Source organism: Arvicola amphibius, chromosome 6 (assembly GCF_903992535.2).
Source record: "Arvicola amphibius chromosome 6, mArvAmp1.2, whole genome shotgun sequence".
NCBI lineage: Eukaryota > Metazoa > Chordata > Mammalia > Rodentia > Cricetidae > Arvicola > Arvicola amphibius.
In genome coordinates, this window is record NC_052052.2 from 69,931,182 (window position 1) to 69,953,436 (window position 22,255).

The following is a 22,255-nucleotide window of genomic DNA, read 5'->3' on the forward strand; positions in this document are numbered from 1 at the left end:
AAATATCTCATATCCTTACTGCTTGCATGTGACCATGGAATACAGATTCTGCATAGCTTTAGAATTTGTCAGGAATGTTTCATTCTACCCCAGACCACTAGATCAGAAGATCAGATGCAGAGCCTCAGAGCTGTTTGATTTGTTTGTTTGGTTTTTTGTTTTGTTTTGTTTATTTGAAAAAGGATCTCTCTGCATAGAGACCTGACTGTCCCAGAACTCACTATGTAGACCAAGCTTTTTGAGCTCACAGAGATTCAAAAACTTTTGCCTCCTAACTGCTGGCGTTAAGGTGTGTGCCACCACACCCAGCAGAAGCTATTTGTTATTTGTTTTTTTTTGTTGTTGTTGCTGTTGTTGTTTTTTTGTTTTAACATTGCCCTGCAGTGTGCACAATAAACCAATCCGTGGTGCTGTGTTTCACAGCAAATGTTCTGTGGCAGAATCTCTCATCCTGTATGTATCGCACTGATGATCCACGTTAACTTTCATCTCTTTGGTGTCACAATTTCTCGACAGCTCTGTCTCTGGTGTTATTTTACTGACCTTGGCTGTTTTCATCTACAAAATAGTCTGTTATTCTAAATATTGTAACTCTAATTTTCAGTAAATAGTGATTATATATGCATGTTAGGACACTCTAAAGGAGATAGAACATGCCAGAACGTCATAAATACAGCTATATTAACCTATATATAACCTGTATGTAACCTAGTAAATAAAGACAATTTGGAAAGTACTTTTAAAAAACACATAGTTCATTTTTTGAGATGTTAAATTGGCTGAGAAAACCATTATTTATGAGTAATGACAATTATAAGTACAATATTTTAGTTTCAGACCACCAATATTCTTGCAATCTATAGATCTTGAACTTGACTGGAATTCAATGAAAAGCAGTGTCTTCTCTCATCTAGTTCCATTAGATGAGGACCCTAAGCCTGGACACTGGGCGGGTCACTGAGAGGAGTAATGCAGGGTAACTAAGAAAGCTCTGAGCACCTGGAGTCATGCCAGCAGCCCAGGGGCAGCAATACAAAGTGCCCTGCAATTGTTAGGATGACATACACAGAGACACAGGCTCTGTCTGAAACAGTCTGTCACTGGATTGTGTTGAGTCTTCATTTTACAGTCTTTCTGATACTGAGAATCCAAGAGGAAGGTGAGAGGTGCTATGAAGTGTGACCTCCAGTTCAGAGCATTCAGAACCCATTGGGCTGTTTATATTGAAATGAATATATTAGTACATTTTAAAGAGGAAAATGCTGGTAGCAAAATAGTCAAAGATGCTAAATTTTGAAGATTTTCTCTAGTGTCTCCAAGTGACACTACTACTTGACTGTCTTTAACTGGAGTCCGAAGTAATAGTGTTCATGTTCCAATGGCTAGGCTCTATGTAAAGTGAGGAGGTTATACATGTCATAGTTTGTGTGATAGCTTCCAATATAAGTTAGATTATGACTGACCTGAACTGCAAAAAGCAGCTCTATGTAAGTAAATGCACTACTCTTATTATTCCATGACATTATTCGGTTGACCTCTATGGAGATGTTCTGCTGTTTCCATACAAGTCTAATGGTATGATCTGTCTGTTCTCGTCTGGTGAGACCTGTGGTGCCCTGTTCAGGTGTTCTTAGTTAAACTGCTTACCTCCTCAATGATCATGAACGTCACTTTGTGAGAAATGAGTAATTTGGTTGGGATACAACAAGGGACGTGCTGCAGTCTGTGGAGGATTTCTGTTTAAGATGGTTTTTCAGCAAAGTGTCTGATTAGGCCCAAGTGGTTTTACTTCTTTTAGGCTCATTCTTTTTTTTTTTTTCAATTTAGATCTTTTAAAAATTTCATACATGAGTACTACCTACGCTCTTCTAGTCTCTTAATATTCTATATTAGGTTCACTATTAAGCAGGCCATCTGCTTCTTTCTGTAGATGGGACATGAACATGTTTTGGTCCTCATAGCATGTCACTACTGAGCCAGAGTACACCTCACTCAGAGAAGGTAGGGATACCAGCTCAGATTCTTTTCAACCTGTCTAGCTGGTTCTAGTACTTTGTGATGACTCTAGTATCCTCCTGATATGTTTCGAAGTCAGCATTTGAAAGGTGAACCCACCTCTGAGTCACAGCGTTCCTCCAGGTTTCTGCAGGAAACACTCTCTGAGCAAAGCAGAAGCAAAATTTTCTTCCTCTGTACCTTTCTCCTCCTCGACTCTTCACTAATCTTTACTTGTGATTTTTTTACTCAAGCTATGTTTTCTTCATTATTTTTAATTTCTTCTCAGTGTAATTTCTATATGGTTCTACTGTTCTTGTTTTAAAACAACCTCAAGCCCATCAGTGAGCTTTCACCTGTCCCACCCCATCACCAGTTCTTCCTCCCACTATTAACTGTTACCACCTCTGAGTCTCTAGATCTTTCATACTCAACATGTAGACTTGCAGAAGTGCATGAGCTTGTTGTATGATCTGTTAAAATATTTGGGATGTTAGGGTGTATATGTTTTTCTGTGACATAGTGAGAAGGGAACAGACCTTACAAACTTTTGGTAGGGCATCAATACGTACATTTATCTCATTTGTTCTAATTGTTACATAGTAGTCGTAGTTTTAATAGAACATACTTAACTATTTTCATTGTCAGTGATAACTTTATTCAGTTTATTTGCTATCAAATAATACTATAACAGAATCTCTCTGAAGCCTCTGTATGTATGTGTGCACATATAGACTCCATAACAAATATCCAGAAGTAAAAGAACTTCTGCACTTTAAATTTTAATGAATGCTACAAAATTGCGTTCCAAAACAAGTAAATTAATTAGGCATACAGTCACTGTTAAGTAGCATGGATCAATTATGTATTTTAATGTTTGTTGAAAAATACGTAGTTTCTATTTTATAATGTGTATAAGTGAACCAAGCAGATGAATATTTATGTTAAAGAATTTTCACTGTCTCCTTCATAAGCCAATGAGAAGGAGATATTAGAAATGCAAAGTATCACTGGATCTATTTTCATAGTGCCCTAAATGCCCTAGGCATGACTATAACAGCAACAAATTAAGCTAAGTGTTGATTTTAAATGAGCGAAAGAAGAGATTCAAAGCAGAAGCCTCATCAGAAATACTTTAGAGTTTTATTAGGATGGTCACCAGATTACAGCTGTAAAACTGATCATAAAACCCAATACCTTTCCACAGATATCTTTTGAAATAAACTTGCAGTTCATAAATGCCATTCTTAATAGCTGAAATTTTACTTCCCATCAAATTACAAACTGATAGATGTACAAAATGCTTGCAATAATTTTTGGCTACATTTTACTGTATTCTCATCCAACTCGCTGATCTCTAAGGTTTCTGAATTCTGCTGTCCTTTGCCAGAGCAGTGATGTGTCACCTGAGGGTCAGCATTAAAACTCCACTAAATTAGCCACAAAAACCAACTCCTAAGCGCATCTCCAGAATGGTTTTATTGCAAAGTAGTCCCCTTCCATTGCTTAACATTCCTCATTTTGCACATTACTATTGTATCACATCATGGGACATTAACCATATTTCAACTCATGGGACTAACTCAATCATGTTTTTAGAAATTGAAAACAAATCTTATAACTGGATGAGTGATGATATTGAAGTAATAACAATTTCCTGCTAGGCGTGCCTGTTTAATGGATTGCATAGTCCTTCCATGTATAAACACTGCAGTGGTTATCACTAGCAGAAATTGTTTGGTTTTAAGAGCTTAAGTTTAATAATCATTGGGTTTGCTAGAGAAGTCACAAGAAATCTGGAGTTTGTGTTCTGATTCTCATTAATGGCATCATTGTCCAACCAAAAAATAACTTAGAAAAGCTAAGTTTACTCCAGCAATAACAGAGTGGAACCAGCATAACACTGGGCTTGATTTAAAAGTGCTGTCTTCTTCCCTTTTGCTGGATGTTCTGTACCATAATAAGTACACTGAATTGTGCTGGCCTCAGCCTGAAGCACAGGGTGATGCGCTTCTTTTTTGAAAGATATTTAGAAAAATTTTTCTCAGTGCTTGGCAACTACTCTGACAGAAAACGGATAAAAATAAGGGTAGTTTATCAGTTCTGCTGTCCTTCTCATGTTTCAGGTTGAAGGCTGTTGAAATGATGAGAAACAAACAACACTAAATAGGGCTCCGTCATTTTCATTGCTGTGGGGAACTCAGGTTCAGCATCAAAGAAAAATGCATTTGCTTTCAAAACTCAATCCTTCATTTTGAGAGGTACAGGGCACTCAGGTATTGACATCTAAAAATGGAGTAAATGGGAGAAGGCAGGAAAGTGCTACTGTGGGAACTCAGAAATCCAAACAGAAGTCATCAGGCACAGTTGTAAAAGCTCTGAGTTTTCAGCATTCTGTTTCTTATAGGGAGGTGTGGACTGGTGCCTAAGGACTGCCATTCTTTAGCAGCTGAAAGAAAGCCTAGCTTCAAGTAGTTGCCATCACATGGGACCCTTAAACAGCTTATTTTTTTAGCTTTGGAAATATGCCTTAATGGCGCTGTGTTGAGGTTTGGGAAAGTTACTTGTGCTCTAGGAAAAGTTTGATATTTTTACTCTTGCATCCTTTGGCTTTGCACTTTAAGTTGATCACCTTCAATTTCTCTGGCATGGGAATTCCCTGGCGTGTGAAATTTGTGGATACAAAGAGACAAGGAAGCCATTGTCTCTTCCCCTGTGCTGATCTAGTCATCAACTGGCATAACCCAGACTGAAAAGAGAGAACCTGTTGTTGCAGAAGTCAAATCTGGAAAGGAAAGTTTCCTCTGGGGTACAGAAGTTAAGGTGAATAATAAGTAAGGTTGTTGCTAGCAGATGGCAATTATCAGAAGATGGAAAGACCAACATAAGCAAAGAGCTAGAAGTAGGCAGATGTTGACAAGGGAGAATCTTGAATATGATCATAAATATATAGTTTGAGACATGAAATTTTTGGTGTGAAATTAGGTCCCAAACTTACCCAGTTGAAACTTTGTGCCTCCAAGATAAACAAAATACCCATAGGTACTTTTTTGGCAAATACTCCTTTTAATGGCCAAAACTCAAATGGATATGTATCCTATTCAAGGTACAATGGCAAAATGGAGTGGTGTGCTTGATACTTGAGACAGAGATTGTACCAGAGGCCCTGTACTGTAAGAAGCAAAGTTGGAGCTGACTTTTGTAAAGGCCAAAATAAAGACACAAAAACAGAAGTTGTCAGATACATGGGGCATCAGAAATAATATATTCATGCATATTCTTTATTTAATACTAAAGACATATCACTATCAATTAATATATACCAAACTCAAAAATAGATGAACCACTTCAGAAAAGTGCAATGTAAAGATCTAAAATGCAATTATTCTAGTATAACAATGTCACAGGAAGTCCACAAAGTGGATATTTAATTTAATATTTAATATGCTAATGTTATTAACAACCAACTCAGTAGAAGGCAAGGTAGCATTTTCTTATTTTGTAGGTATGAATATTACAAGCACTGGTAATCTGAAGCCACTGTGAATAAATGCTAAGAACACATCATCATAGAATATTTTTCACCTCAAGGATATATTCTAATAAGGAATTAAAATGTATTTTAAATGTTGCCTTTAGAATATACCTCTGTTTAAGCACAAATCATGAAAAGTTAATATTTGTCTTTTATCACATCCATCTCACCAATTAAAGAAGAGGTACAGAGTCGGTATAAAAATCAGCTTTATGGTATGTGATTCACTATTGTACATGGTAGGAGATGAAATGAGAGCAAGTTCCTTCTGGAACTCAGTGCCTGAGAGTCCCGGAGAGAGGCTACAAGAAATGAGCCACTTGGAGAAGTTGCTGATGAGTCTCCCACATGCTAACTGTGAGGGTCTGGTGGCTTGGAATGTGGACTACTTCAGTTGTGCCCAAGGAAAACCCGCCCTCTTAGGATTTATGAACGTAGAAACCATTGATGAGAGACACATGGGGATGAGAGAAGGATGAAAGGTTAGAAATGTAGTTAACCTGTGTGGAGCTGTCAGAGGCACACAGGTCAGGGAAATGTTTGTAAAGGAGACACCACCCAGGAAGATGGGTTTGAAACCAAAATACTATTTTAATGATCAGTCTTGATTGTCAACTTGACTAGGTTTTGAAGCATCTGAGAGATGTATAGAGCATACTTCTGGTTATATCTATTAGGACATTTCTGGAAGGGTTGCCTGAGAGGGTGTAAATACTGAGACACAGTCAGAAGGAGTGTTTGTAGATTTAGGCAGATGACATTTAGAATTCATCTTTGGTTTTTGCGTTTGATGTGATAGGAATTTTACCCTCTCAATCAGTAGACTCATTACACAAAACCATGATACAATTCTTCTTTAGTAAAAGTTTCATATTAGATGTTAGGGGTTGGTCTTACTTTGGATAATTAAGAGATCCCTTTCCTACCATCGAGCCCAGTATAATACCAGATGTTTCCCCATACTCCCTCAACTTGTTCTTACAAGCCAAAGAAACTGACTGAGGCATAGTCACATACTGATAAGGGTTATTATGGAGGAGTGGTTTGTATCAAATTCAGTATGTTGTTGCCTAGGTCAAATTAAAGATAAACTTGAGTCTTAGCTCTCCCACCTGCCATGAGCTCTGTGGCTTCAGGAAAGGACCCAAATGTTGCTAATTTAAAGGGAAGGAAACTAGCATCTATTATATGCAACTGAGACACCAAGACCTATGGTGGAAAGGCTCTTGGCTTACATTTCATTTGTCATGGTATATGTGAAAGCAGTAAATTACTTGAACATGAGGTATTATTAGCTGGAAATATAGAGAGAATCTAGAACAATTGGAGGAAGTAGATTAAAGCAAGGTTTTAAAGTCTAAATAAAAAATAATATAAGAAAGACTTTCAGAATTTCCCCAGAATTTTGTTGCTCATGTCCTTGTTGTCTTTAGAGATAGAACTGAAAAATATACTTATAAAAGAACTGTCTCTTCCTCTGTTTTCAGAAACCTTGATAAGTTTAATTCAGCCTTAAGACTTACTAGATAATTAGATTCATTAATTGGCTGGAGCTATTATCACTACTATCAGATACAATAAAAATGAAAATAAATAAAATCTGACATTCTCAGGGTCACATTAAGACCTGGAAAAGTACCTTATTTTTTAGGCTTGCTTTAAGATGGGCATGTATCTAATCCTTGAACCTGAAATTGACTACCCCAGAAAAATGAGAACCTGTAAGTTCTAAAGAGGCCATGCCTCTTTCCTTCACTATGATCAACAAGAATAACCAGTGAACAGTTTGCTGTGCATTGAGTGAAAATATATATTATTCAAGTTAGAGCCTGCCTTTTGTCCCTTCTCAAAATTTGTTATTTTAGTCTCAGATACATACTGTATTTGTTTCCCTTTCTTTTTTTGGGGGGGGTGATATTATTACTATGAAAAGCTTTGAACTCTTTAGAGCTGGAATTATTCCTCTCAGTCTCCTAAGATTCTGCAGCACCTTTCTGTAACATTATAGAACACTGTGTTGTCTAGACATTTAAAAGGTGCCAGGTGAGGTTTTAAGAAAACGCTCCTGCCATAGCTATAGTTAACTTGATATATAGTCTTGGAAGGACTCATAGTGTATTTTGCACTAAGGAAGCTGCAAATACCAGTATTCATTAGAAACCATGCCAAATTAGAAGGAAAAAAATATCGTATTCTTCATTCCCTAAAGGCTTTCTGTAGGATCTGTCAATGTCATATTAGTTTGTGAGCTTAAAACGTAAGAGTCTTAGAATCTAGGGGCCTTTGGTATGGGACATAAAGCCATAAGCAATTTTAAATTAGTGATTATGTGAAATTTATATAGTCTACACATAATAGGTTTCCATGTGGACGGTAGATTTGATCTGCAGTGATTAATAATTAAATCAAGTGTTTTTTTTAATGCTGTTTTACTACCTTGAAGCCACATTGACACTAGTGAAACTGCCAGTTCATTTGAGACTAGTCCTGGTGTTTATTAAACTCATCCATTGTGTAGTTTTGGCAGATTACTTATATAGATCTTTTCGTCTGTATAGATCTATAAAAAAATTTCACATGTATCTCTGAGTAACAGCACTATGATTTAAAGTCATTTCTCCTCTTGTTGGTCCATCACTTCAATTTTTTATCCTTTGAGTCCCATGTCTAATCCATACCAACAGTCCTTTATGTTATTGTAACTCATTGTTTTGCAAATCACTACATTTTTGGATTGGTTTCAGAATCTTTAATGATAAGAAGGAAGTTATTACATTGTCATATCCCCTACCTGACTTATCAAAATACTTCATTGTTAATTGACTAAAGAGATAGATTTGCAGTTGGACAGACAAATAAATAAAAGCAAATATAGAGACGACAGCAGACAGTGGTGTATCTTAAATGAAGAAGACCATTTACTATTCTGGTTTGTCAGCTTGACACATGGTAGAAGAGAGGTTGTCAGTCGAAGTACTGTTTCTACCAGATGGCCTTTCGGAATATTTGCAGGGCATTTTCCTTGATCCTAATGGATGTACTATCTCAAAAGCAAGTGGGCCTGAGCTGTATAAGAAACCCTGTAGTCAGGCAAGCAAGCAACATTCCTCCATCAGTTTCTGCTTTAAGCCCTCACTTTGTGGTCCTGTCTTGGCTTCCCTCAATGATGGGCTGTAAGACACTAGTTAAAGTAAACCCTTCCTCCCAGGTTGACTTTGATCATACTGTTTATTAGAGCAAGAGAAAACAAACTAGAGCATATTCTACATTGGTAATATGTATCTCTGCCTACTGACTGCATATTTGCTGTAAGGCAAATATGTATAATCTAAAGGAGCAAAACATTTTCCAGTGATCCATTCTGGACACATAAATGTGCTCATCTTGAAGGATGAGATCAAAGGAAACACGAGGCTTACCTTGACACTGCAGGAACAAAGGTGTGCTATTTTCTTAGTATCCTTTTCCTTACTAGAGGATGCTCAGTGTTTTAAGCCCCTGCCTCTCTAAGCTGGTTCCTTAAATGAGCCTGCCTCCTTGGAGCAGCAGCCCTTGCCAGCCCATTAAGGATTGTCTCTTTCATGTCCTTTTCTTTTAGTCCAACTGGAATACTAATCTGTAAGTCACACGTAACGGGGTTTAAAAATTGCCTTCAATCTCTTTGTATAACAAAGTTTGAGGCCTTTATTTTTCCATACTGAAGGCCTGAATTTCACTGAGAATTTTGAAGTACATTGAAAGAAAATAAAATAAGGAACACACACTCTCAATTGACTGTTATTTATTAAGAATGTTTCTTAATACTACCCTGCATTATTTTTACTGTGCAACATTTTCATATGTTAATTCAACATATCCCACTAGACTAGTTTTAAAACTTCCCTACAGAATTTTACAATCAGACATGCTTGAGTTATTTAGTAGACACTTTGTTTTTGTTTTTATTTTTCAATCAAAAATAGACCCAAATTGCTTTTTCTAAAAGCCTAATTAGATATTTTTGTTCTTGTTTTTAAAACAGGATTTTATTTATCTCCCAGGCTAGCCTCAAACTTATTAGACTGGACTCAAATCCTGATCTTCCTGCCTCCACCTCTCAAATTTTAGGGTTGCAGACATGAGCTGTAACATGTGACTATCTAGTTAGATAAAAAATATTTTGAATCTAGACAGCATAATTAGTGTTTTATCTTTGGGGGAGGTGCTTGGTCTTGCAGCAGCTGGATAGGCCATACTTTGTGAAATTACCTGGCGTGAGTGAGAAGGAAGCACGAAACACACAACAAACCCGCTTAGGAGTTTATTGCAGGGACGTGTACAGGCCTGGGGAAGTTGGGTGTAGAAAGAGAGGGCTGAAGATGGTGCATCCAGCTTTTAAAGGCTGCCTATCAAATGTGCACAGAGGGATGATGTAGCTACATCATACACAGATGACAGAGCTCACGCATGCGTGCAAGGGTTTACGTAGCTGCGTCATACATAGGTGATGTACCCATGCCACATGTGGGTCACACAGGGCCTTTTAAGGTCCCCAGGGTGGCTAGATATTTTTGCCTGAGGGATTGTTTGCACATGCGTGGCCCTAGAACCCAGATGCGTGCCAGCCATGCTGGTTGGCTAAAACCATAATACTTTGCTGCCCATGGAAGGTCTGCCCTTTTCTGATTGAATACTGGGGAACGTGAATTTAAGAAGCAAAGGGGCACCTATGGTCAGAATGTATAATAAAAATTTGAAATAATAATAATACTTAAGTTGTGTGACATGACATTATATTGTGTGATATGGCTGTAAGTATGGATTGAGGATTTCTATATTATGAAATGAAATGAGCCTTACTCATTTTGTATATGTGTACATATATATGTGTATATGTATCAGTAATTGGTGCTTTAATGTGTTTTACTCGAGAGTAGTTGAAAGTCCATGTAATAGCTATCTGAGTTGAATTCATAGGTTTGAAATTTGGTTAGCAAAATGATATGACTTTTTGTATGTTAACTTCTTGCTAAATTCATGTGGGCTTTCCCCCCTCTGTTTGTCTTATAGTGCGGGTGTTGGCCGGACTGGCTGTTTCATTGTAATAGATGCCATGTTAGAAAGAATAAAGCATGAAAAAACTGTAGATATTTATGGCCATGTAACTTTAATGAGAGCCCAGAGGAATTACATGGTGCAAACAGAGGACCAGTACATCTTTATCCATGATGCGCTGTTAGAAGCAGTGACATGTGGAAATACCGAAGTGCCAGCTAGAAACTTGTATGCCTACATTCAGAAGCTGACACAAATAGAAACAGGGGAGAATGTCACCGGAATGGAGCTCGAATTTAAGGTATGACATTAGCTGTGATGTGGTTACTCACTAGCAAGTTATTTTGTCTGTGAAATAGGCTTCACTTTGTTACCTTACAAATTTTGAAGTACAAGCTTCATTTTTCTTCTGCTCTAGCATCAGATTATAAAAAACTTTCTTCTTTTTTCCTCTCCTCTATTTTTTTTTGTTCCCTCAACTATCAGGGGCCCTTGGTGTCCCAATATAAATTCAGAAATCACGTTCTCAAAATGCAATGTTTACAATATTCAGTAGGTTATGTGGAATAATTAGCTAAACAAAGTACACTATGAATATTTACCATCAGGTAAAGAGAAGATTGATATCTAAAAAAGGTCATATTAGGTTCATTGCATTCAAAACCATTGGTAATATTATCTTTGTGCTTTTTTTCTTTTTAAATTCAACAGCGTCTAGCCAGCTCAAAAGCTCACACCTCAAGATTCATCAGTGCCAATCTTCCATGTAATAAATTCAAAAACCGCCTTGTTAATATTATGCCATATGAATCCACAAGGGTGTGCCTGCAGCCTATCCGAGGAGTAGAAGGCTCTGATTACATCAATGCCAGTTTTCTTGATGGATACAGGTGTCTACCCTTGCTCCCCTGACAATCCAAAGCCTTGGTATTTGCATGTGCCCTAGATTTATAACCACAAAGATTTTCATCTCAATTCAAAACGATTTTCTTTCTGAATAGATTTTCATTCAATTCTTTGGTGGGGGTGGTTTATTTTTCTTTAATTTTAGACAGAATTAAGCAATAGTAACGAAGTTTCTATTGCATGTAAGGATGGGAAAGTGTACATGTGTGACATGTAAATGCTTATATGGCTGTGTACATGTGGGTAGGTATGGCATATGTGCATGTTTATACCAGTGTGAGTGTGTTGGGGTTTGTATGCATGTGGATAGCAAAGATCAGCATTGCATGTCTTCCTCAGCTGTGTTCCAGATTATAATTTGCTAAAGGGTCTCTCATTGAACCAAGAGCTCATCCCTTCAGCCTAACTGGCTGGCTAATGAAATCTAGTGATCCACCTGTTACCTTCACACACACACACACACACACACACACACACACACACACACCTAACACTGTATATGAGTGCTGAGGATCTGAATGGCAGATACTTTAGTGTCTGAATCATCTCCTCACCCTCGGTTGTTGCTTCTTTGAATCTTACCTTCTAAGGTATTCTTTCAGAAACCATTTAGATCTGAAAGTTGATAAAGCAGCTAGTTTAGACCACTTTTTATAAGTTTAATAGATTAAATGAGCTTTGTTTCTCAAAAATGAAGTCATACAATTCATCATTGAAGTGATTTGCATAACACATGAAATTAACCTATTAGCATGACACTAAAATTAAATAACAGTGATAAAGACATACATAATAATATTAACAACACAATTGATTTTGCAAAGTCCCCAACATGTACTAAATGATCTTATTGATTATGTATCCTAATTGGAATCCCCTGCAATTGAATTAATAATATATATAGGACTGGTGCTAACAATTCTCAAATCAATTTGTGCATGTCTGCAATGTATTTTTTTTTTTTAATTCTCTCTATTCAGACAACAGAAAGCCTACATTGCTACCCAGGGGCCCTTAGCAGAGACTACTGAAGACTTCTGGCGCATGCTTTGGGAACACAACTCCACCATTGTTGTGATGCTCACCAAGCTGAGAGAAATGGGCAGAGTAAGTATGTTGCCCTATTTGGAAAATCACATCAAGCTCATTCATTTACGTGCTTTGGAAATACTCAGTACTCTAGTACAGCGGCATGCAACAGAAGAGGGTAATAAGTCACTCAGTGCCTCTGACTTATGTTGGGCCCTCAGCAAATGCTTATTACCTTTTGCCTGAATAGTTTAGAATTTTATGACAAAATGGGCCATCAGTTCCCCATATAAAAGAATTTAAATTCATGACTTTCATTCTTTGGCCAACCACTGAGCATGGTGCTGGAAAGCTACATGATATGTCAAGGGTTATAATAGCAAATCTGTTTTTTAAGAATAATTATTCTGAAGTACAAATAAAGTAGCATCAAAGAATTTGAAAGCCTGCCACCAGGTACAGCATTTGCAAGCATGTTAGCTGTGCTGTTTGAGATAGTCTCATCCTTTCTCTTCTTTTTGTAAATTATACAATAGACTAATGGCTAAAACCCAACTTTTAGAGCTCATTTAGAAAGCAAAAATATATAAGGCCAAGAAGTTATCTGACTTGTCTTAATCTGACTGCTGGATCTGCAAGGCTAACAACACAGTCACCAGAACTCCCAGGACCCCAAGCTCCTCGGTTGACAGCTAAAAATGAACTGGATCAGTGCAGAGGTTTCTTTCTGCTTCATCCTTGGTGATTTCCTAATTAAAAACCACAGTGGTGTAAAACAAATGTGCTGATGTAATACAGGACCAAAACGGATAGCATTGCCAAAGGACTTATGTAATCATTTACATAATTCATAGACATGAGATAACCACCCAATTGAAGCACACAGTTCAGCTGGTGTTTAATAAGCAGCTATGATTTGCCAGACTCTGTACTGGGCTTTTTTGGGGGGAGAAATTACACCAGATAGAGGTACAAAAGAATAGGTATGTACAATTGAAACTGCCCTGATTTTAGAACTTCAATAACAAGAGAACAAATTTAGATAGACAGATCTTTATTAAACTTTTGGAGTTTAATATTAATCTTTCCTTTTAGGAGAAATGTCACCAGTACTGGCCAGCAGAACGATCTGCGAGGTACCAATATTTTGTTGTAGATCCAATGGCTGAGTACAACATGCCTCAGTATATCCTAAGGGAATTCAAGGTCACAGATGCCAGGGTAAGTTCAGCTCCACCATTAGCTAGAAATGAGGGTTATGTGTACCTTCTCTGAGAGAAACGTGTGCCAAATAACCATTCTCAAAAGGAAAAGAAATCAGCCATTTTGGATGACTTTAAAGGAAAAGAATCTGGAAGTTTGCCTCTGTCTGGGAAGTGTTCTCATAAACCCAGGTTTGGCTTTCCTTCAAATGTCACACCTGGACGCCCAGCTGTGGGGAATGGCTTGGTGAGCACTAGTGTTGGGCAGCATTTACTGATTGGTTGGCTGCACTTACGTTCACCTCATCAGAACATTCTCATTGGAGAGTTTTGATTTCTTCATTACTCCAGGCTGTAAATATGTTGTTGTTTGTGCAGCCCTTGAGGTCATATGGGCTTGTAGGTTAATTTGGTCTGACTTTCAAACTGTGGAGCAAATGGCATTCCTCGGAAGGCTCTGACAAGCCTTGCACATTCTAATTCGCTTGCTGGCATGGTTTATTCCTCCATGTGCTAATGTGTCTGTCCATGAGAACTGTGAGCTGACAACCCTTGTTGGCTAATTTTCATTCTGCGTTTTCTACAAAGATTGCTGAGTCCAAAGTTCAGCCCTGATGTAAGAGGCTCTAGGCATAAACTTTAATATATTTGCTGTAAGAATTTCACAGACCCTGATTGCAAACACATCTTAGGGGAGATCAGGTCAGCATAAAGCCCTGCTTTATTTTTGGAACTATCATCATGGGTGGGTTAACTAAAACCCCAAGGGACAGTGTATACTTGATCCATTGTTTTTGTTTTGGGGAAATCAGCTTTCTCTCAGCTCATGTTTGCCTGCTAATCCTTGAAACCTATCCCTGGCTGTGACAGGGAGAGAGACAGAAACAGAGAAATAGAGAACATGATTCACAGAAGGTTTGGCTCAGGTAATAGACTTGATAATCCTAGGAACTGTTGTGTATTAATTACTCTGAATGTGGCCACATCAAGGAAGCTATTACGTTCCAAGATCTCATTTTTTTAAATTGTCTTTGTAAGCAGGCCCTGATGCTTGCCCCTATCCCTTATGTGTGAGCCAAACACATAAGTTCCTTGAACATAAATTTCTTAGCTATTTCTGATAATAAAAAGGAAAACGTGGCTTTTACCTATAGGGAACACATTTACCTAGCTCCAAGTTAAACCTAATCACATTGAGAAAGAAGGAGTAAAGCAAACCTTGCTCACATGGTTTAAAGTATATCTGTGGTTAACTGCCAGAGCCCATTGTATATGCTCCCAGTATGTTTCTCATCTCAGGCTCTGAGATCACAGTTGGCATGTGAGAATATAGCATTGTTAAGCATCTAACCTTTAAAAGGCAGGTGGATTCTTCTCCAAATAGAAAGTGTCTGTGAACAAAACCTGTTCTTGACATTATGGTCAAAAGTGACTATGGTCAAAAATGAAATCTCCAGAACACTCAGAAGACAATTCTGCATTGCCCAGATCTCTGACTTTCTTCCCTGTACCCTCCAAAACTTTCCCAGAACAAGCAGGGGAACAAATCAAGCTTCCATAGTAAAGATCTAGGAGTTGGTGATAGCCCCAGATACTGTAGTACACGTTCCTCTGTATTCTCATGAATTGTTATGATCCTTTTCCATTCTCAAGCATCTACTCTGCTCCACTAGTGTATGTGATGTGTGTTCGTCCTGAGTTGGCCACCACTCTTCAATATGCCTGGAATTTTATCTCCACAAATCTTAGAAATGGGCACATATGGGCCCAAAAGAATATTAGAAGGATGATTTAGCTCCCAAGAATAGGACGCAGAAAGCCACTGGGAACACTCTTCAAGTGAGATCAGTCCAGTGAGCATGGTTCAGTGATGCTTTCCTATGTGAGTCAGAGCAGGCATTCCTGTATCTCTGAGCAAAGGGTCCCTTCTGCTCTTGCACTTCAAACATACCAGAAAGAATCTGAAGTACCTCATGCCCTTATCTTCTTAACATGGTTCTCCTGAACTCAGAGAAGTTTTTATATTCTCTTCAGAAAAGAAGTTAATAGAAATGTGAAGTAAATGCCTTAGACATCCACCAATTAATTTAGTGCTTGTGGGAGTCACTGTGTAAACATTATAGTAAAAGGAATCACCTTCTTTTTTTAATTATCATGCTTTAGATATGACTTATTTTCATCCACTTTTCGGGATGTCTGTGTAAACTAATTCCTGAAGCCAGTCGGGAAGGTACCTCTGACAAAATAAAGGGTGGTGGGAGATGCTTGTAAATCATCCCCTTAGATTCTTACTGTATTAGTTTCCTTTTCTTTTCCTGTGATAAAACACTGACCAAAAGCAACTTGAAAGCAAGGCTTTATTTGATATAAAGGTTCATCATAAAGGGACACCAGGGCAAAAGCTTAAAGCAGGAACCTTGAAGCAGGAACTGAAGCAGAGATCATGTAGGAACACCCGCTTACTGGGCTGCTCTCCATGGCTCACTCTGCTTGATTTCTTCCACCACCCAGGAGCCCCTGTCTAGGGGATGCACTGCCACTGTTGGCTGCACCCTCCTATATCAATCCTTAACAAGAAAATGCCCACATATGTGCACATAAAATAATCTGATGGAAACTACTCTCTAATCAAGGTTTCCTTCTCCCAGAGACTTGGGTCTGTGTCGAGTTGACAAAAACAATCTGGCACAGTGTCCTTAATCTGAAATGTAAGGATCGTCACATGGTTCATGCTGTGCCTCATGCATGGCTCAAGTGTGTATCACAGAGACATGTTGGGCAGCCAGGTCAACCACAATTACCTAGTTTATATTAGATTCCTTAAACGTTGCCATTTGTCATTTATAATGCTAGAAAAAGCATGCATGGCAAATGGGAAATCACTGTGACAACAGCAAGCCTCTGGTGTAGGTGCCATGCCTATAAAATCCTTTCAATGTGAAGAAGTTATTAGATTGAAGTAGAGTGTATAAGATTTTAGTGGGATACATATAAATGTTTATTTATATGCATATATAAACATATAAATACAAATATGTATGTATGTATTTGATGATTTCCAATTTAAACATTGAAGCTCAGAAGTGCTTCTGAAGAGGATAACTCAAATATTTGTAATTTAAATATATAAATATTGACTGTGTTGGCAGCACACATAATTCTAATAATTTTCTTGTCTTTTTATTTTTGGGGGAAAAATCATGAATGCTTTTGTGGTTTCTGTACTTGCTGAACTCTCTTGGCATGCTACATTGTGGCTGGTTATGTGGCTTCCCCTCGAAAGGACGGCCAGTCCCGAACAGTGCGGCAGTTCCAGTTCACTGACTGGCCAGAACAAGGAGTGCCAAAGTCTGGAGAAGGATTTATTGACTTCATCGGCCAAGTCCATAAAACAAAGGAGCAGTTTGGCCAAGATGGGCCCATTTCGGTGCATTGCAGGTGAGCAGGGAGTCACTAATGCTAACTGGACATTTATGATAGATGCCTGGCTGCTTTGAAAATGGCTGTCCTTTATTCACTTGGTATATAAGCTTGTTATAATAAATCTGTGTAATTGAAATTTATTTGCAGATCTTTCTATGAGACATAAAGATTTGTTTCTTTTTCCTTACATAAAATGAAAAGAATTAAAGGAATGTTTTTATCCCCCAAATTGATCCCCTATTTAAAAAAAAATTAAAACCTACAAGAAACCAGTTTTATGTTGCCAGCAATTGTCAGTGTGTCCTTCAACAATAAGTGTAGTGCTAATCCCTGCCAGTGTTTGCTTTCTTTTTGTGTAGTTGCACTTACAACTGCCTTTCTCTATCTTTCCCCTTTATCTCTTGAAAGAGCAGTGAATAGCTGCCAAGACTTAATAGCAATACTAATTCCTGCAAGTCAATAAGTGATTAGTATGGTACCTCAGTTCAAAATGCAATTTGCTTGGAAATTGTTGCTATATCAGAAAATGAAGCACCTTCAATTTAATTATTTTCAACAGTTTCCAGAGCATTTTGTAATTTAAGTCACTGAAGTTAATAGAAATACTAAGTGAACGCCTTAGACATCCACCATAAATTTAGTGCATGTGGAAGTTGCTGCATGTGCAGAACACAGTAAAAAGAATTCTCCTTGTTTTTTTAAACTGCTGTATTTTAGGATTGTAAAAGCTTGAAGTTTCAGTTTTTATAATGTTTATAGTCAGTCTTGAAAGCATTTATGTCTAAAAGTAGCATTTATGCTACTTTAAAAACTATTGTTTTTAATACCATAGGAAGCAAGATCTCAAAATAGAAAAACTAGACAGAGGCATGAGCATACACACTCTTGTCCTGGATCTATTCTTTCACGAAGATGCATAACAGTGTAAAACAGTGAGCTTTGGGTTTCTCTTCAGGTCTCTGGGATCATTTCTAACAATGCTTATTTCTCAGCATTGGAAATATTTGTTTTATGCTGTCAAAATTGCTTGCTATGTGCAACTAAAAAGCAGATAGGATGTGATGTATGGTCTCCAGTGGTTAAAGTTGTTGTTATAAACTAGAGTTGAAACATCTAGGTTTTTTTAAATCTAGCACTTAATTTCTTCACTTAATTTAGATTTTCTCTGTATGACCTCTGAAGAAAAGAATATATCTGATATTCATAATTTAAGCTTGAGCCCCATGGTACTGCTCTTTGGCGTTGTTTTCAGTCAGTTACTGAGAAACCCCTTAAGTACAAACATTCACATGTTGTACACCTGTAAACTCACATATCTCTTTACCTCCCAAAGTCTTCTAGATACATGTCTTTTCTTGTTTTTGGATGCCCTGAAATAACACTTATTTTTAGCCTATTAACTGAATATACTGAGATTCATTAAATTTAGAAATTAATGAGGCAGATGCCTGTTCTTTTCTTAAAAATTCTTAGTGGCAATCCAGAAACTATATTTTTGGTTGCTGTAGTGATTAGCTGCGCGGGCACATTCCCGCCGCCTTTCTCCCAGCCTCCTGGCTTCCCCATAGCTATCTTAAAACCCAAAATAACAACACACAGATTGTATTCTTTTAAACACTGCCTGGCCCATTATTTTCAGCCTCTTATTCCCATCTTGATTAACCCATATCTAATAATTTGTGTAGCACCACGAAGTGGTGCCTTACCAAGAAGTTTCTAGCGTATGTCCATCTTGGGCTGGAGCTTCATCGTGTCTGGCTTCTCTCTGAGGAGAGGCATGGCAGTCTGTCTCATTTAGGAGAGGTGTGGCATCTGACTGACCCTTCTACCTCACTTCCTCTTCCTGTTCTGTCTACTCCACCCACCTAAGGGGCGGTCTATCAAATGGGCCAGGCAGTTTCTTTATTAGCCAATGGGAGCCCTCCATCATTTCCCCTTTTTCTGTTTAAACAAAAAAGAAAGGCTTTAACTTTAACATAGTAAAATTACATATAACAAAACAGTTATCAAGTAAGAATTACAGTTACAATATTTATATCTACTTTATCTTTTATCATAACAAAGGAAAACAACTATAATTATCTATCTATTCTTCTTCAGCTCCATCAAAGACTCCAGAAGGACACAATATTACCTAAGTAAATAAGAAATATGCAATTTCCAAACTCTAGAAATCACAGAGACATTGTGCTACCTGGACAGTCACCCAAAGTTCTTTTGTACTGTCGGGGCATCCATCTTCGGCCTACAGGCCCATAAATATCCAGCAGACATTTCTATGCAGCAGGAAATTTCGAAGGCAGTTCAGTCACTATCTGCTGTGTCCTTCAGAATGTCTCGCAGACTCTTTCTTGAATCAGGAACCCCAAAAGATCATCTCACATTTAGTCCTCTCTCTGTGGGTTCTTTGTGTCCAGTTTAGGCAACAGTCCAGGCAAGAGCAGTTTCTTGCCCAAATGGCTGTCAAACTCCATAAGGATCCTCTTCGATGCCCATTTTCCTCTTGAAGTAGCTAGTGCTGCCAGGAGCAGATATGTCTCATTGTCATGAAAAGCCTTAAGTTATTAAAACATTTAAGTGGAATATTCTGTAGTCTTTGAAAGATATTAGGAATGCCTATCTAACTAAAATATATCTCTATATATCTAGAAAATCTAACTAACATGACTATAAGCTTTACTATTATCGACAATTATCCATTAACAACCTATATTTCCTAATTATACATTACATTTTTAAAAGAACTACACAATCACAATACCTTAATCAAGATCAGAAATACATATAACAAGATTGACCTTAATATCATTAACCAAGATTCACAACAATCCAACTTATTTATATCTATATCATCTCCCCCTTTAAAAGTAAAAGAACATTTATAAACAATATTTGGGAATATGGGCGCAGTTATTTCTCTCCAAACTGCTTCCTGCTGAATGGGGGCACTGTTAATCCGATCTTCTATGGTGTAAACTGTGTGCCAGGTTCATCTCAGTCATCAGTTGGGTGAAGTAATTTTCTGAAGGTGTTCACAGCAACCTTTCGGGAGGGCGTGGTCTATCATACCATATTGGGTTAGATGCAATCCATAGGGTCTCATTTTCTGTAAAAACAAAAGAAGAATCTCTTTTCCAAAGTATCATATCCTTAGATCCAATTTCTGAAGTCAAGGTATTTTCAAAATGTCTATGGTGGATTAGTTCAGCAGCATTTATAAACAAATATCTTTTAGCAGCTGTTGCTTCTTCCTCAGCATTCAAACAATTCAAAGAGAGCATAATAGTATACAGTATCAAGATTCTCTGTATATTTTCCATCTTATACGACTTTATTTTAACCTCTATTTCTTTTATTTTTACTTTTATTTTTTTATTTTTTGACAAGTTCTCTGTATATCTTTGTCCTGGAATAACTCTCCAGACCAGGCTGTCCTTGAACTCTCAGAGATCCACTCGCCTTTGCAACCCAAGTGCTGGGATTAAAGGCGTATGCTACCACACCTAGAACTTCCAGAGATCTGTCTGTCTCTGCCTCCCAGGCATTGGGATTAAAGGTGTGTGCTGCCACACCTTGAAGTCGCAGAGGTCTGGGAGCCCTCCATCAGGTTGCATTTGATTAACCAAGTCAAAGTAAGATATGCCCTGAAATACCTACATGGACTCCACAAAATTGTCATAAGTCAAAGTGTCTCATGAATGTGAGACTTTCAGGGCTCAAAGAATCTACCAGATCCCTGTGCTGTTTGTGGGACGAATAACTTCAGCTCCTCTTTAACAACTGCCCATTGATTTAAAGCCCCACTTAGCATTTTTCCTTAGATTCATGAGAAATTGCAGTTTGTAAAAGCACACACTATTTATATGCCTGTCAGCTCCATCCCAGAGTAAATGAATTCATCTATTTTCCACAGCCTGTGCCCAAGCACTACACACACCATTTAATTAAGATCCAAAAATGTGGGGTTTTTATTTCAGATTATTCAGTGTTTTCATTACCTAAACCCCCAGATGTCACTTTTTAAGAGTACAAGGGCTATCAATTAGTGTACTTCCTTGTTGCTTTGAAAATTCGGTAATTATCTTAAAATACCAAAGGAAACAGAAAGAAACTCATAACCTTGCTGAAATGGCAGAAAGAAACTTGGAATATTTTAGCAGCTTTATCACCTGAAAATAAGTAGTTCAGAGTAATGGTTAACTATAGTGTCAAAGGCCCTTTTGAGACTCTAATAAAGTTATTTATTTTCTAATATTTGACATATAATATGATATTTTTACAATCAGTGCATATAGGATATTCACAGCTTCCCAAAGACTAAGAGAAAAACCATCTCATAACAAAAAGTCTATTACAAAATCAGTTTTATTATATCTAACCTGATGTTGATACTGTAGTTTGTAAGCCTGTTACATATTTGTTACCTGTTTAGGATAACATATCCTTCACAGATTATGTTATTAAAGAATAAGAAAGGGAGAATCTACATGAGGTGTTCCACATTTTTCTAATTTATCTCATACTTCACATAATGGCAAAATCTTGTTTCCGGACCTACTTGAAGAATGTAAGCCAGTGTTTGATCTGTTCATACTTTTCTCTATTAATTTTATATTATTTCTTGACCTTTTCAACTGGAGTTATATAGTGTTCTAGAAATGCATTCTGCTTTGTAAGACCCAATCCTAACTACTTATTCTTTCATGTTACCATAGCATACTACATGGTAGTCATGTAGTGAAAGCATTCCCACTTTATCTTGAACATGCTTGTGGAGAAACTGGGAATATGGAAACTTGTAGAAGAATGACTGCTTCCAAAGCAAATGAGGCCAAGACTATGAGCATGTTACTCACACTGCCTTTCTTCTCATGACAGTGCTGGTGTGGGAAGAACTGGAGTCTTCATAACACTGAGTATTGTGTTGGAAAGAATGAGATATGAAGGGGTTGTAGATATCTTCCAGACAGTCAAAATGTTAAGAACACAGCGACCAGCCATGGTACAAACAGAGGTGAGAAAACATTTGGGGTCACCTTGTAAAAAGCTAAACCCTCTGTGGGTTCAAAATACAGTTGCAAGATACAGAAGATCACCGTGGGAAAGGCAATCAATTGTTTACTTAATATTT

The 22,255-nt window shown here is 37.6% G+C and overlaps 1 protein-coding gene across 23 annotated transcripts in view; it reads left to right on the forward strand.

The window, feature by feature from the left end:
• Nucleotides 1-22,255, forward strand: part of Ptprd (protein tyrosine phosphatase receptor type D) — a 481,801-nt gene that overhangs the window by 453,938 nt on the left and 5,608 nt on the right. For all 23 annotated transcript variants that reach the window (XM_038332350.1, XM_038332356.1, XM_038332352.1 and 20 more), the window contains 6 exons: nucleotides 10,580-10,865; nucleotides 11,276-11,454; nucleotides 12,451-12,577; nucleotides 13,595-13,720; nucleotides 16,985-17,139; nucleotides 22,003-22,138. In XM_038332350.1, the coding sequence (XP_038188278.1) occupies nucleotides 10,580-10,865; nucleotides 11,276-11,454; nucleotides 12,451-12,577; nucleotides 13,595-13,720; nucleotides 16,985-17,139; nucleotides 22,003-22,138 (1,009 nt within the window). The remainder of the gene's footprint in view (nucleotides 1-10,579; nucleotides 10,866-11,275; nucleotides 11,455-12,450; nucleotides 12,578-13,594; nucleotides 13,721-16,984; nucleotides 17,140-22,002; nucleotides 22,139-22,255) is intronic.